The sequence below is a fragment of the Crinia signifera genome, chromosome 5 (genome assembly GCF_055691185.1).
Source record: "Crinia signifera chromosome 5, ASM5569118v1, whole genome shotgun sequence".
Taxonomy (NCBI): Eukaryota; Metazoa; Chordata; class Amphibia; order Anura; family Myobatrachidae; genus Crinia; species Crinia signifera.
In genome coordinates, this window is record NC_139221.1 from 332,559,404 (window position 1) to 332,573,806 (window position 14,403).

General features: G+C 52.9%; 1 protein-coding gene across 4 annotated transcripts in view; it reads right to left on the bottom strand.

Moving 5' to 3' along the window:
* Nucleotides 1–1,288: 1,288 nt before the first annotated feature.
* The window catches only part of LOC146005654 (alanine aminotransferase 2-like), a 70,331-nt gene continuing 57,216 nt past the window's right edge, over nucleotides 1,289–14,403 (bottom strand). For all 4 annotated transcript variants that reach the window (XM_083145054.1, XM_083145053.1, XM_083145055.1 and 1 more), the window contains 6 exons: nucleotides 10,118–10,197; nucleotides 3,571–3,707; nucleotides 3,313–3,487; nucleotides 2,555–2,710; nucleotides 2,333–2,445; nucleotides 1,289–2,171 (listed from right to left, as the gene is read on the bottom strand). In XM_083145054.1, coding sequence (XP_083001180.1) covers nucleotides 2,081–2,171; nucleotides 2,333–2,445; nucleotides 2,555–2,710; nucleotides 3,313–3,487; nucleotides 3,571–3,707; nucleotides 10,118–10,197 — 752 coding nt within the window. In that variant the 3' untranslated portion in view covers nucleotides 1,289–2,080. The remainder of the gene's footprint in view (nucleotides 2,172–2,332; nucleotides 2,446–2,554; nucleotides 2,711–3,312; nucleotides 3,488–3,570; nucleotides 3,708–10,117; nucleotides 10,198–14,403) is intronic.

A 14,403-nucleotide genomic window follows, 5' to 3' on the forward strand; every position in this document is an offset into this window, starting at 1 on the left:
GTAGCACACCCTCCTGAAATTGATAAAGTGGAAACACCCACTATAACTATATTGAGGGTCCTTTTATACTGTATACTTGACCTTCTGTACAGATCCAGTGTGAATGACCTCCTCCCATCCCCCCGTCCCTGTTTTTGAGTTATATTGTTACCTACCTGGCTGCTGCAATGACCAGTGGTGTCGCTGATGGCTGCCTAGGTGCTGTGCAGCTCGTAAAGTAAAGTACCCCACACTGGACCGAGCAGCAGCACAACCCCCAGGCGCACACATGGAGCAGTTATACAGGCGATCTGGGTGTATAGCCACGGCAGGTTCTCGCCTTCACTGCAGCTGCTGCTTAGTCCATGGTGACAGGTGGTGACAGGGCCCAGCACCATCACACACACCCCATTATGGTGGTAGAGTTGCAGCTCAACCACCTGCAATTAGCACATTCACCCTCCACAGCCGCGTCCAAATCTCAGTGCAGGACAGTAGGGGGAGGGAGCTCAGAGCCCAGCTGTCAACATGATCCCGGCTGTGCATCCATTGGCCTGCGCGCAGAGGGGTGGCTGGCTAGCGGTGCTGCCTAGGGGGGAATCGCCCCCTTTACCCCCCTCTGTATTCATCCTTGAGCAGGGCTGAGGGGGTAGTGTAAACCCGCTGCCGCGTTCAGCAGCGTACACCAGGGCGGGACTACCTGTCAGTCAACGCCATGGCTGAGGCGAGCGGGACAGCGGGTCAGAGCAGCTAGAGAGACTGCAGGGTTGAGGGGGTAGTTTACACACACTGCCATGCTCAGCAGCGTACACTGAGGTGGAGGGTGGGTGGCAGGCAGCGAGTCCAGGCAGCGCTGGCAGGCAGGGGGTCCCTGCGACATATGGACAATCAACGGTGGGGTCCCTGAGGCGGATGGGAATTATTTCCCATCCACCGCAGGGACCCCGCCGCTGACTGCCCATACACCGCAGGGACCTCCTGCCTGCCCATGCTGCCCAGACCCTGGTGCCCAGGTACCACCTCCCTCCCCGGACATCCACAGACCTTAATTTTTTAGTGGCTGCTATTTACTGTGCAGGGCACAGGGGGGCAAAAAACGGGCAGGGTGGAATTCGGCATCTTTTAAAGAGGCAGGGTGCAGCGCCCTGTGAAATAAGCCAGGCGGGAACACTAGGATTGAGTAATAATTCCTAATTTATGGCTCATAATTTGTTATTCTAGAAGGTTTACTGGTTCTTGTTTCTGTGACGTTGGACACAATCAGACACCGGTTACAGATTGTCCTAGGAGGGATTTTACAATGCACACGTTTCAATATAAATTACATTTTATTTCTTTAAAAAATATTTATATATATACACTGTATGGAAGAGGAAGATGTAGAGTCTTATCTATATATGTAGTTGATGTTATCAAGTAGCAGTAACATTAGTCATTGTCACCTTTACATATTGGCTGACTAAACAGCTGCCCCAGGCCTCATAATTCAAGGGGCCTTCAAGCAGGTACAGGCTGGTGCCTCCGGAGCTTCTTGTAGGTAGAGAATGATAACCAGCCACCCTGAATGTGAATTACACCCAATCAGAGCGGCCAGGCAGCCAATCTTCATCTGCCTCCCACACTGTGAATTACTGTCAGCTTGCTGATTGGTGGGTGGTTGTAGCTTTCCACCAGTAAGACTGCAGACAGCCATTCACTGTAGGAACGTACATGGAGAGACAGTGCATGGGGTAGGATGGGTAGGTTATGATTTTTTTAAACTTTTATCCCTTTGAATAGGTGGCTAGGTGCCCAGTGCCTTGCTTTGTGGCTACATGCTGTAAAGATGGCCCGGGTAAGTATCCATCAGCACAGAAGGATGTGACCAAGTGGTAGAGAGGTAGAATGGGAGATGTCTGTATCTCCCTATAATGATACAAGTATTAACATCAAGTGATATAATACATAGTCAACATTCTAGATTGTTATAAGGAAAGGTAACCTAACAGAATAATATTGGCAAGTTCCACTATGAAAGGTGCAGGGGGTCCTGGATTGTCATTTACATGAAGCCCCATCGCCTCCAAGTCATCATCCAAGGTCATCACTGCAATCTCATCTCCTAGGAGTATTCGTGAGTAAATTTTTGATGGAAATCCTTCAGCCGCTCCAAGAGGCTCTTCAGCTTCTCAGTAGGGGGGAGGATGGTCATCCTGGAGGAGAAGAAGGCAATTATTCATTAAGATACTGCCATCCTGAAGACATTGCAGCCCGACACAATCTAGGGTGCATTGAATATTCTCAGACCATTGAGGACCACATGTTCTTGGGAGTCTGTGCAGCAGCTCACAATGTTTGAATAACAATTAACTACCTGAAGTGGTGGGTCCCCTCACGTTGGCCAAAGCCACTTCCTGGGACCACACAGATTCCAGTCTCTTCCAGCAGTTTCATACAGAAGAACATGTCCGGGGCCTGACCATCAGCCTGGGCAGGAGAAGAGGAGTATAAGGTTCATTGTCTGACTTCCTACGATAATCTGACCCCATGATGGGGCCAATTCCAGAACAATGCAGAATGCATCCATGCCACTTACCTGCGCCAGCTTGATGGCCTTCTTGGGGATCTCAATCTTAGGGAAGGAGTACATGGCCCCCTGTATTGGATTACAGTGGATCCCAGGGGCCTGGTTTAGGATTTCCTCTGTGAGACGTGCCTTCTCCGCCAGGTTCCCCAGCACGGCTTGTTTCTCCTGGTGATCACCAGACACAAGTGTTAGATGTATACACACCAGTACTTATATACATAGACAGATATAACACAGCGATATATATCACAGGTATAAGGCGCTGTGATATAGGACCTATAGCATCTGATCACAAATCAGTTGCCTTATATCATGGAGATAAATAATATACTAGGAAGGATGAGACCCAACCCATTCAGCATAAAGTATGACCCATCCCTTCATGGACATGAAAGACTTGAGTAGAGGCAGGTAGATTTGGGTTGGCATGGCTACTGCCCCCCAGGCACTTCTCACTCCCCTGTAATGCAGGTAATGCCCCCTCTTTGTCCATAGAGAACAGCTATGGGGCAGTATACTAGGAGTAGCTGGCCCATGGGGCAGTATACTAGGAGTAGCTGGCCCATGGGGCTGTATACTAGGAGTAGCTGGCCCATGAGATACGACAAGGACAGCATTAGAGATCTAATAGTCTATCCTCATTGGAGGCGATGTCTTCTCAGCTGCTGTAGTACTACGAATGCCAGTACATTTGGTGACAAGTTAATGCTAAGACCTGTATAATGCTAATAGGGAGGAGTCCCATGTGGTCAGGGGTATGGTGTTACCGTAATAAACTGCTTGTAGGAAGGATCTCCAGGCTGAGGTGGGTTTATGATGACATCCATCATGGCTTGTCCTGGTACAGGGGGGCAGACACGTACAGACACCAGTTTGGTCAACTGCTGTTTTACTTCTGGGTCCATATTGATGACCTCCATGTATCCCCCTCGGAACCCACATCTAGGGGCAACCATTACAGGCGTTAGTGTGGTGGACCCCCGACACAAACCTCACTGGAGATGCCAAGCTGTCAGGATACTCACTCGCCCATGCAACCTTTAGACGTGGAGTGAAAGGACGCCATCTCAACTACATCCGAGTACCTGGGCCCCATCTCGAACAGAACCTTCTTGAAGGAGTGAAAGGCGCAGCCCTTGGAATAGACATTATCCTGATAGACCTACAATCAGAGCAAAAGAAGGGACAGGGAACAGTGGTCTCTGTTTACGGTGGTATGGTAGGGATCACTGGAGATAATGGGGCGAGTCCCACTCTCCACAATGCTTACACTCTATTGCTAATCTTCTACCAAGAATCAAATTGTAATTACTGTATTATCTTTAGACTACTGTAGAATATTAATCGCTATGGCCTTAGCCATTGGGGGTGTCCCGAGAACTGTTGCTGACCATCGAGGCTATAGGAGATCTCTGCTGAAAATCCTTTTACCTAAAGTACAAAACTCTCCCAGTGGCTCATCTATTCCTCTCAACAAATCCCTCCCGTAAGAGGGGTGTGACGTGGTGCATCACAGAAGGCAAGGTGGGACCATGGTGCTGCAGAGGTGGTGATTTGGTGGCATAGAGGCTGCAATTTCATCAAGGTTTCCATACCCCTTGAGATATAATGCTGAGGCTATCAGTAGGGCAGGCACGTGGTTACAATGACGAGATTCAGTACTTATTGCATCATCAGATGCCCACACCACCAGTTTCATTCTGTAAGTGGGTGGCAGAGAGCAGCCAGATCTGAGACGCTCACTCTTCTAATAATCTGAGAGCGACATTTGGTAGTCTCCCGGTATCCCAGGAAAGAATCTATGTATGATTTCTGCAATCTTTGCTGAAAAATTAGGTATACAAGTGTAAATGTTCTAGGGGGGGGGGGGGGGGGTATAATACTGTACATCTCCCCCTGCTTCCTGGGGGGGGGGGGTGAGGTGTAATACTATACATCTGCCGCTGCTACCTGGGGGGGTGAGGTATAATACTGTAATTTCCCGCTGCTACCAGGGGGGTGAGGTATAATACTGTACATCTTCCGCTGCTACCTGGGGGGTGAGGTATAATACTGTACATCTCCCCCTGCTTCCTGGGGGGGGGGGGGTGAGGTATAATACTGTACATCTCCCCCTGCTTCCTGGGGGGGGGGGGGGGGTGAGGTATAATACTGTACATCTCCCCCTGCTTCCTGGGGGGGGGTGAGGTATAATACTGTACATCTCCCCCTGCTTCCTGGGGGGGGGGGGGGGGGTGAGGTATAATACTGTACATCTCCCCCTGCTTCCTGGGGGGGGTGAGGTATAATACTGTACATCTCCCCCTGCTTCCTGGGGGGGGTGAGGTATAATACTGCAATCTCCCCCTGCTTCCTGGGGGGGGGGGGGAGGTATAATACTATACATATCCCCCTGCTTCCTGGGGGGGTGAGGTATAATACTGTACATCTCCCACTACTACCTGGGGGGTGAGGTATAATACTGTACATCTCCCACTACTACCTGGGGGGGTGAGGTATAATACTGTACATCTCCCCCTGCTTCCTGGGGGGGTGAGGTATAATACTATACATCTCCCCCTGCTTCCTGGGGGGGGTTAGGTATAATACTATACATCTCCCCCTGCTTCCTGGGGGGTGAGGTATAATACTATACATCTCCCCTTGCTTCCTGGGGGGGGTGAGGTGTAATACTATACATCTGCCGCTGCTACCTGGGGGGTGAGGTATAATACTGTACATCTCCCGCTACCTGGTGGGTGAGGTGTAATACTTTACATCTCCCGCTGCTTCCTGGGGGGGGGTGAGGTATAATACTGTACATCTCCCGCTACTACCCGGGGGGTGAGGTATAATACTGTACATCTCCCGCTGCTACCAGGGAGGGTGAGGTATAATACTGTACATCTCCTGCTGCTACCTGGGGGGTGAGGTATAATACTGTACATCTCCTGCTACTACCTGGAGGGTGAGGTATAGTACTGTACATCTCCCGCTACTACCTGGGGGTTAGGTATAATACTGTACATCTCCCGCTGCTACCTGGGGGGGTGAGGTATAATACTGTACATCTCCCGCTACTACCTGGAGGGTGAGGTATAATACTGTACATCTCCCGCTACTACCCAGGGGGTGAGGTATAATACTGTACATCTCCCGCTACTACCCGGGGGGTGAGGTATAATACTGTACATCTCCCGCTACCTGGTGGGTGAGGTATAATACTTTACATCTCCCGCTGCTACCAGGGAGGGTGAGGTATAATACTGTACATCTCCTGCTGCTACCTGGGGGGTGAGGTATAATACTGTACATCTCCTGCTACTACCTGGAGGGTGAGGTATAGTACTGTACATCTCCCGCTACTACCTGGGGGTTAGGTATAATACTGTACATCTCCCGCTGCTACCTGGGGGGGTGAGGTATAATACTGTACATCTCCCGCTACTACCTGGGGGGTGGGGTATAATACTGTACATCTCCCGCTGCTACCAGGGGGGTAAGGTATAATATTGTAATCTCCCGCTACTACCTGTAGGGTGAGGTATAATACTGTACATCTCCCGATGCTACCTGGGGGTGAGGTATAATACTGTACATCTCCCGCTACTACCTGGGGGGGGGGGGGGGGGGTGAGGTATAATACTGTACATCTCCCGCTGCTACCTTTGGGGTGAGGTATAATACTGTACATCTCCCGCTGCTACCAGGAGGGTGAGGTATAATACTGTAAATCTCCCGCTGCTACCTGGGAGGTAAGGTATAATACTGTACATCTCCTGCTACTACCTGGGGGGTGAGGTATAATACTGTACATCTCCTGCTACTACCTGGAGGGTGAGGTATAATACTGTACATCTCCCGCTGCTACCTCGGGGGGGGGGGGGGGGGGTGAGGTATAATACTTTACATATTACACTACTACCTGGAGGGTGAGGTATAATACTGTACATCTACTGCTTCTACCTGGGGGTGGGGTATAATACTGTACATCTCCCGCTGCTACCTGGGGGTGAGGTATAATACTGTACATCTCCTGCTTCTACCTGGGGGTGGGGTATAATACTGTACATCTCCCGCTACTACCTGGAGGGTGAGGTATAATACTGTACATCTCCCGCTGCTACCTGGGGGGGTGAGGTATAATACTGTACATCTCCCGCTACTACCTGGGGGGTGAGGTATAATACTGTACATCTCCTGCTTCTACCTGGGGGTGGGGTATAATACTGTACATCTCCCGCTACTACCTGGAGGGTGAGGTATAATACTGTACATCTCCTGCTGCTACCTGGGGGGGGGGGGGTGAGGTATAATACTGTACATCTCTCCTGCTGCTACCGGGGGGGGGGGGGTGAGGTATAATACTGTACATCTCCCGCTGCTACCTGGGGGGTTAGGTATAATACTGTACATCTTCTGCTACTACCTGGAGGGTGAGGTATAATACTGTAAATCTCCCGATGCTACCTGGGGGGTAATATATATAACTGTACATTTCCAGCTACTACCTGGGGCGTGAGGTATAAAACTGTACATCTCCCGCTACTACCTGGGGGGTGAGGTATAATACTGTACATCTCCCGCTACTACCTGGGGCGTGAGGTATAAAACTGTACATCTCCCGCTGCTACCTGGGGGGTGAGGTATAAGACTGTACATCTCCCGCTGCTTCCTGGGGGGTGAGGTATAATACTGTACATCTCCCGCTGCTACCTGGGGGTGAGGTATAATACTGTACATCTCCTGCAGCTACCTGGGGGGTGAGGTATAATATTGTACATCTCCCGCCGCTACCTGGGGGGTGAGGTATAATACTGTACATCTCCCGCTACCACCTGGGGGGTGAGGTATAATACTGTACATCTCCCGCCGCTACCTGGGGGGTGAGGTATAATACTGTACATCTCCCGCCGCTACCTGGGGGGTGAGGAATAATACTGTACATCTCCTGCAGCTACCTGGGGGGTGAGGTATAATACTGTACATCTTCTGCCGCTACCACCTGGGGGGTGAGGTATAATACTGTACATCTCCCGCTACTACCTGGGGGGTGAGGTATAATACTGTACATCTCTAGCTGCCACCTGGAGGGTGAGGTATAATACTGTACATCTCCCGCTACTACCTGGGGCGTGAGGTATAAAACTGTACATCTCCCGCTACTACCTGGGGGGTGAGGTATAATACTGTACATCTCCCGCTACTACCTGGGGGGTGAGGTATAAAACTGTACATCTCCCGCTGCTACCTGGGGGGTGAGGTATAAGACTGTACATCTCCTGCTGCTTCCTGGGGGGTGAGGTATAATACTGTACATCTCCCGCTGCTACCTGGGGGGTGAGGTATAATACTGTACATCTCCCGCTACTACCTGGGGGGTGAGGTATAATACTGTACATCTCCTGCAGCTACCTGGGGGGTGAGGTATAATACTGTACATCTCCCGCCGCTACCTGGGGGGTGAGGTATAATACTGTACATCTCCCGCTACCACCTGGGGGGTGAGGTATAATACTGTACATCTTCTGCCGCTACCACCTGGGGGGTGAGGTATAATACTGTACATCTCCCGCTACTACCTGGGGGGTGAGGTATAATACTGTACATCTCCCGCTGCTGCCTGTAGGGTGAGGTATAATACTGTACATCTCCCGCTGCTACCTGGGGGGTGAGGTATAATACTGTACATCTCCTGCCGCTACCACCTGGTGGGTGAGGTATAATACTGTACATCTCCCGCTACTATCTGGAGGGTGAGGTATAATACTGTACATCTCCCGCCGCTACCTGGAGGGTGAGGTATAATACTGTACATCTCCCGCTGCCACTTGGGGGGTGATATATAATACTGTACATCTCCTGCTGCTACCTGGGGGTGGGGTATAATACTGTACATCTCCCGCCGCCACCCGGGGGTGGGGTATAATACTGTACATCTCCCGCCGCTACCTGGAGGGTGAGGTATAATACTTTACATCTCCCGTTGCTACCAGGGAGGGTGAGGTATAATACTGTACATCTCCCGCTGCCACCTGGGGGGTGGAGTATAATACTGTACATCTCCCGCTGCCACCTGGGGGGTGATATATAATACTGTACATCTCCTGCTGCTACCTGGGGGGTGGGGTATAATACTGTACATCTCTAGCTGCCACCTGGAGGGTGAGGTATAGTACTGAATATCTCCAGCTGCTACCAGGGAGGGTGAGGTATAATAATGTACATCTCCCGCTGCCACCTGGGGGGTGAGGTATAATACTGTACATTTCCTGCTACTACCTAGGGGGCGAGGTATAATCATGTACATCTCCCACTGCTACTTGGGGGGTGAGGTATAATACTGTACATCTCCCCCTGCTTCCTGGGAGGTGAGGTATAATACTGTACATCTCCCGCTACTACCTGGGGGGTGAGGTATAATACTGTACATCTCCCGCTGCTACCTGGGGGATGAGGTATAATACTATACATCTCCTGCCACTACCTGGGGGTGAGGTATAATACTGTACATATCCCGCTACCTGGGGGGGTGAGGTATAATAGTGTACATCTCCCGCTACCTGGGGGTGAGGTATAATACTGTACATCTCCTGCTGCTACCTGGGGGGTGAGGTATAATACTATACATCTCCCGCCACTACCTGGGGGTGAGGTATAATACTGTACATCACCCCCTGCTTCCTGGGGGGTGAGGTATAATACTGTACATCTCCCGGTACTACCTGGGGGGTGAGGTATAATACTGTACATCTCCCGCTACTACCTGGGGGGTGAGGTATAATACTGTACATCTCCTGCTACTACCTGGGGGGTGAGGTATAATGCTGTACATCTCCCACTGCTACCTGAGGGGTGAGGTATAATACTGTACATCTCCCGCCGCTACCTGGGGGGGTGAGGTATAATACTGTACATCTCCCGCTGCTACCTGGGGGGTGAGGTATAATACTGTACATCTCCCGCTGCTACCTGGAGGTGAGGTATAATACTGTACATCTCCCGCTACTACCTGGGGGGTGAGGTATAATACTGTACATCTCCCGCTACTACAAGGAGGGTGAGGTATAATACTGTACATCTCCCACTGCTACTTGGGGGGTGAGGTATAATACTGTACATCTCCCACTGCTACTTGGGGGGTGAGGTATAATACTGTACATCTCCCCCTGCTTCCTGGGAGGTGAGGTATAATACTGTACATCTCCCGCTACTACCTGGGGGGTGAGGTATAATACTGTACATCTCCGGCTGCTACCTGGAGGGTGAGGTATAATACTGTACATCTCCCGCTACTATCTGGAGGGTGAGGTATAATACTGTACATCTCCCGCCGCTACCTGGAGGGTGAGGTATAATACTTTACATCTCCCGCTGCTACCAGGGAGGGTGAGGTATAATACTGTACATCTCCCGCTGCCACCTGGGGGGTGAGGTATAATACTGTACATCACCCCCTGCTTCCTGGGGGGTGAGGTATAATACTGTACATTTCCTGCTGCTACCTGGGGGGTGAGGTATAACACTGTACATCTCCCGCTACTACCTGGGGGGTGAGGTATAATACTGTATATAATATTTGGTTTTTTTTACCTCATCGGCCATAAGAAACAGATTCTCTTCTGCTGCAAAATGAATCACATCCTCAATGCATTTGCGGCTCTGTACCTGACCTGTGGGATGGAGAAAATCTGTCAGGGTCATAGGGAGAGGGAGATACACACCAGCATACAGGGTGACAGTGACATAGGGAGAGGGACACGATGGTCATCCCAAATGCAGTGCCCCAGAAGTTTACATAAAAAATATGGTCCCCTATATATTTGTTACCTACAGTATACATTACATTACAGAGGCCTGTATGACCTTTTGCTATGACAGGGCGGACCTGTGACTCTAAGCTAGTGTCACTGCACAGCACTGTGTACACCCGAGTAAATGACTAATGCAGGAAAAGTTTCTCCCTGGAATTGGGACCCTAAGTTGTAGGGGGTAGACTGTTACCAGGGTCTCTGAAGCCAGAGAGGGAGGATGCAAGGGGTGAGAGGAGGTCCCAGTTGAGAGCAGTGTCCCAGAGGGGTGAAGCTTCCCAGGGAGAGCATTACCTGGAACAGCTGAGGGCAGTGTACCAGAGTGAAAGGACCGTCCCAGGGGGAGCAGTGCCTGGAAGAGCTGAGGGAGCAGAGTCCCATGGGGGAAGCGGTGTCCCAGGGGGAACAGTGCCTGGAAGAGTGTCACAGAGGGGAATGAGAGTCCCACAAGGAGCAGTGCCTGGAAGAGCAGAGGGAGTAGGGTTCCCGAGGGGAAGCAGTGCCTGAAAGAGTGGATGGAGCATAGTCCCACAGGGGATGGAGTGTCCCAGATGAAGCAGGGCCTGGAAGAGTGGAGGGAGCAGAGTCCCAAGGGGGAAGCGGTGTCCCAGGGGGAGCAGTGCCTGGATGAGCTGAGGGAGCAGAGTCCCACGGGGGAATCGGTGTCCAAGGGGAAAAAGTGCCTGGAAGAGCTGAGGGAGGAGAGTCCCAGAGGGGTAAGCTTCCATAGGAGAGCATTACCTGGAACACCTGAGGGCATTGTACCAGAGTGGAAGGACCGTCCCAGGGGGAACAGTGCCTGGAAGAGTCGAGAGAGTAGTGTCACAGAGGGGAATGAGAGTCCCACAAGGAGCAGTGCTGGAAGAGCAGAGGGAGTAGGGTTCCAGAGGGGAAGAGGTGTCCCAGGGGGAGCAGTGTCTGGAAGAGTGGAGGTAGCAGAGTTCCACAGGGGATGGAGTGCCCCAGATGGAGCAGGGTGTGGAAGAGTGGAGGGAGCAGAGTCCCAAGGGGAGCAGTGCTTGGGAGAGCTGAGGGAGCAGAGTCCCAGAGGGATGAAGCTTCCTAAGGGGAGCATTACCTGGAACAGCTGAGTGCAGTGTACCAGAGTGGATGGACCGTCCCAGGGGGAACAGTGCCTGGAAGAGTAGAGAGGATAGTGTCACAGAGGGGAATTAGAGTGACACAGGGAGCAGTGCCTGGAAGAGCAGAAGGAGTAGGGTTCAAGAGGGGAAGAGGTGTCCCAGGGGGAGCAGTGCCTGGAAGAGTGGAGGGAGCAGAGTCCCACAGGGGATGGAGTGTCCCAGATGGAGCAGGGCGTGGAAGAGTGGAGGGAGCAGAGTCCCAAGGGTGAAGTGGTGTCCCCGGGGGAGCAGTGCTTGGAAGAGCTGAGGGAGCAGAGTCCCAGAGGGGTGAAGCTTCCCAAGGAGAGCATTACCTGGAACAGCTGAGGGCAGTGTACAGAGTGGAAGGACCGTCCCAGGGGGAACAGTGCCTGGAAGAGTCGAGACAGTTGTGTCACAGAGGGGAATGAGAGTCCCATAGGGAGCAGTGCCTGGAAGAGCAGAGGGAGTAGAGTCCCAAGGGGGAAGCGGTGTCCCAGGGGGAGCAGTGCCTGGATGAGCTGAGGGAGCAGAGTCCCACGGGGGAATCGGTGTCCAAGGGGAAAAAGTGCCTGGAAGAGCTGAGGGAGGAGAGTCCCAGAGGGGTAAGCTTCCCAAGGAGAGCATTACCTGGAACACCTGAGGGCATTGTACCAGAGTGGAAGGACCGTCCCAGGGGAAACAGTGCCTGGAAGAGTCGAGAGAGTAGTGTCACAGAGGGGAATGAGAGTCCCACAAGTAGCAGTGCTGGAAGACCAGAGGGAGTAGGGTTCCAGATGGGAAGAGGTGTCCCAGGGGGAGCAGTGTCTGGAAGAGTGGAGGTAGCAGAGTTCCACAGGGGATGGAGTGCCCCAGATGGAGCAGGGCATGGAAGAGTGGAGGGAGCAGAGTCCCAAGGGGAGCAGTGCTTGGGAGAGCTGAGGGAGCAGAGTCCCAGAGGGATGAAGCTTCCTAAGGGGAGCATTACCTGGAACAGCTGAGTGCAGTGTACCAGAGTGGATGGACCGTCCCAGGGGGAACAGTGCCTGGAAGAGTAGAGAGGATAGTGTCACAGAGGGGAATTAGAGTGACACAGGGAGCAGTGCCTGGAAGAGCAGAAGGAGTGGGGTTCCAGAGGGGAAGAGGTGTCCCAGGGGGAGCAGTGCCTGGAAGAGTGGAGGGAGCAGAGTCCCACAGGGGATGGAGTGTCCCAGATGGAGCAGGGCGTGGAAGAGTGGAGGGAGCAGAGTCCCAAGGGTGAAGTGGTGTCCCCGGGGGAGCAGTGCTTGGAAGAGCTGAGGGAGCAGAGTCCCAGAGGGGTGAAGCTTCCCAAGGAGAGCATTACCTGGAACAGCTGAGGGCAGTGTACAGAGTGGAAGGACCGTCCCAGGGGGAACAGTGCCTGGAAGAGTCGAGACAGTAGTGTCACAGAGGGGAATGAGAGTCCCATAGGGAGCAGTGCCTGGAAGAGCAGAGGGGGTAGGGTTCCAAAGGGGAAGAGGTGTCCCATGGGGAGCAGTGCCTGGAAGAGTGGAGGGAGCAGAGTCCCACAGGGAATGGAGTGTCCCAGATGATGCAGGGTGTGGAAGAGTGGAGGGAGCAGAGTCCCAAGGGGAAAGTGGTGTCCCAGGCCGAGCAGTGTCTGGAAGAGTGGAGGGAGCAGAGTCCCACAGGGGATAAAGCGTCCCAGATGGAGCAGGCCGTGGAAGAGTGGAGGGAGCAGAGTCCCAAGGGGGAAGTGGTGTCCCAAGGGGAGCAGTGCTTGAAAGAGCTGAGGGAGCAGAGTCCCAGAGGGGTGAAGCTTCCCAATGAGAGCATTACCTGTAACAGATGAGGGCAGTGTACCAGAGTGAAAGGACCATCCCAGGGGGAGCAGTGCATGGAAGAGCTGAGGGAGCAGAGTCCCAGAGGGGTGAAGCTTGCCAGAAAGAGCATTACCTGGAACAGCGAAGGGCAGTGTACCAAAGTGGAAGGACCGTCCCAGGGGGAGCAGTGCCTGGAAGGGCTGAGGGAGCAGAGTCCCACGGGGAAGCGGTGTCCCAGGGGGAGCAGTGCCAGGAAGAGCAGAGGGAGCAGAGTCCCAGAAGAATGAAGCTTCCCAAGGAGAACATTACCTGGAACACCTGAGGGCAGTGTATCATAGTGGAAGGACCGTCCCAGGGGGAACAGTGCCTGGAAGAGTCGAGAGAGTAGTGTCATAGAGGGGAATAAGAGTCCCACAAGGAGCAGTGCCTGGAAGAGCGGAGGCAGTAGGGTTCCAGAGTGGAAGAGGTGTCCCAGGGGCAGCAGTGCCTGGAAGAGTGGAGGGAGCAGAGTCCCAAGGGGAAATTGGTGTCCCAGGGGGAGCAGTGCTTGGAAGAGCTGAGGGATCAGAGTCCCATGGGGGAAGCGGTGTGCCAGGGCGAGCAGTGCCTGGAAGAGGTGAAGGAGCAGAGTTCCAGAGGGGCAAAGCTTCTCAAGGAGAGCATTACCTGGAACAGCTGATGGCAGTGTACCAGAGTGGAAGGACCGTCCCAGGGGGAACAGTGCCTTGAAGAGTCGAGAGAGTAGTGTCACAGAAGGGAATAAGAGTCCCACAGGGAGCAGTGCCTGGAAGAGCAGAGGGAGTAGGGTTCCAGAGGGGAAGAGGTGTCCCATGGGGAGCAGTGCCTGGAAGAGTGGAGGGAGCAGAATCCCACAGGGGATGGAGTGTCCCAGATGGAGCAGGGCCTGGAAGAGTGGAGGGAGCAGAGTCGCAAGGGGGAAACGGTGTCCCAGGTGGAGCAGTGCCAGGAAGAGCGGAGGGAGCAGAGTCCCAAGGGGGAAGCTGTGCCCCAGGGGGAGCAGTGCCTGGAAGTGCTGAGGGAGCAGAGTCCCACAGGGGAAGGAGTTCCCCAGATGGAGCAGTGCCTGGAAGAGCTGAGGGAGCAGAGTCCCAAGGGGGAAGCAGTGTCCCTGGGGGAGCAGTACCTGGAAGAGCTGAGGGAGCAGAGTCCCACAGGGGAAGGAG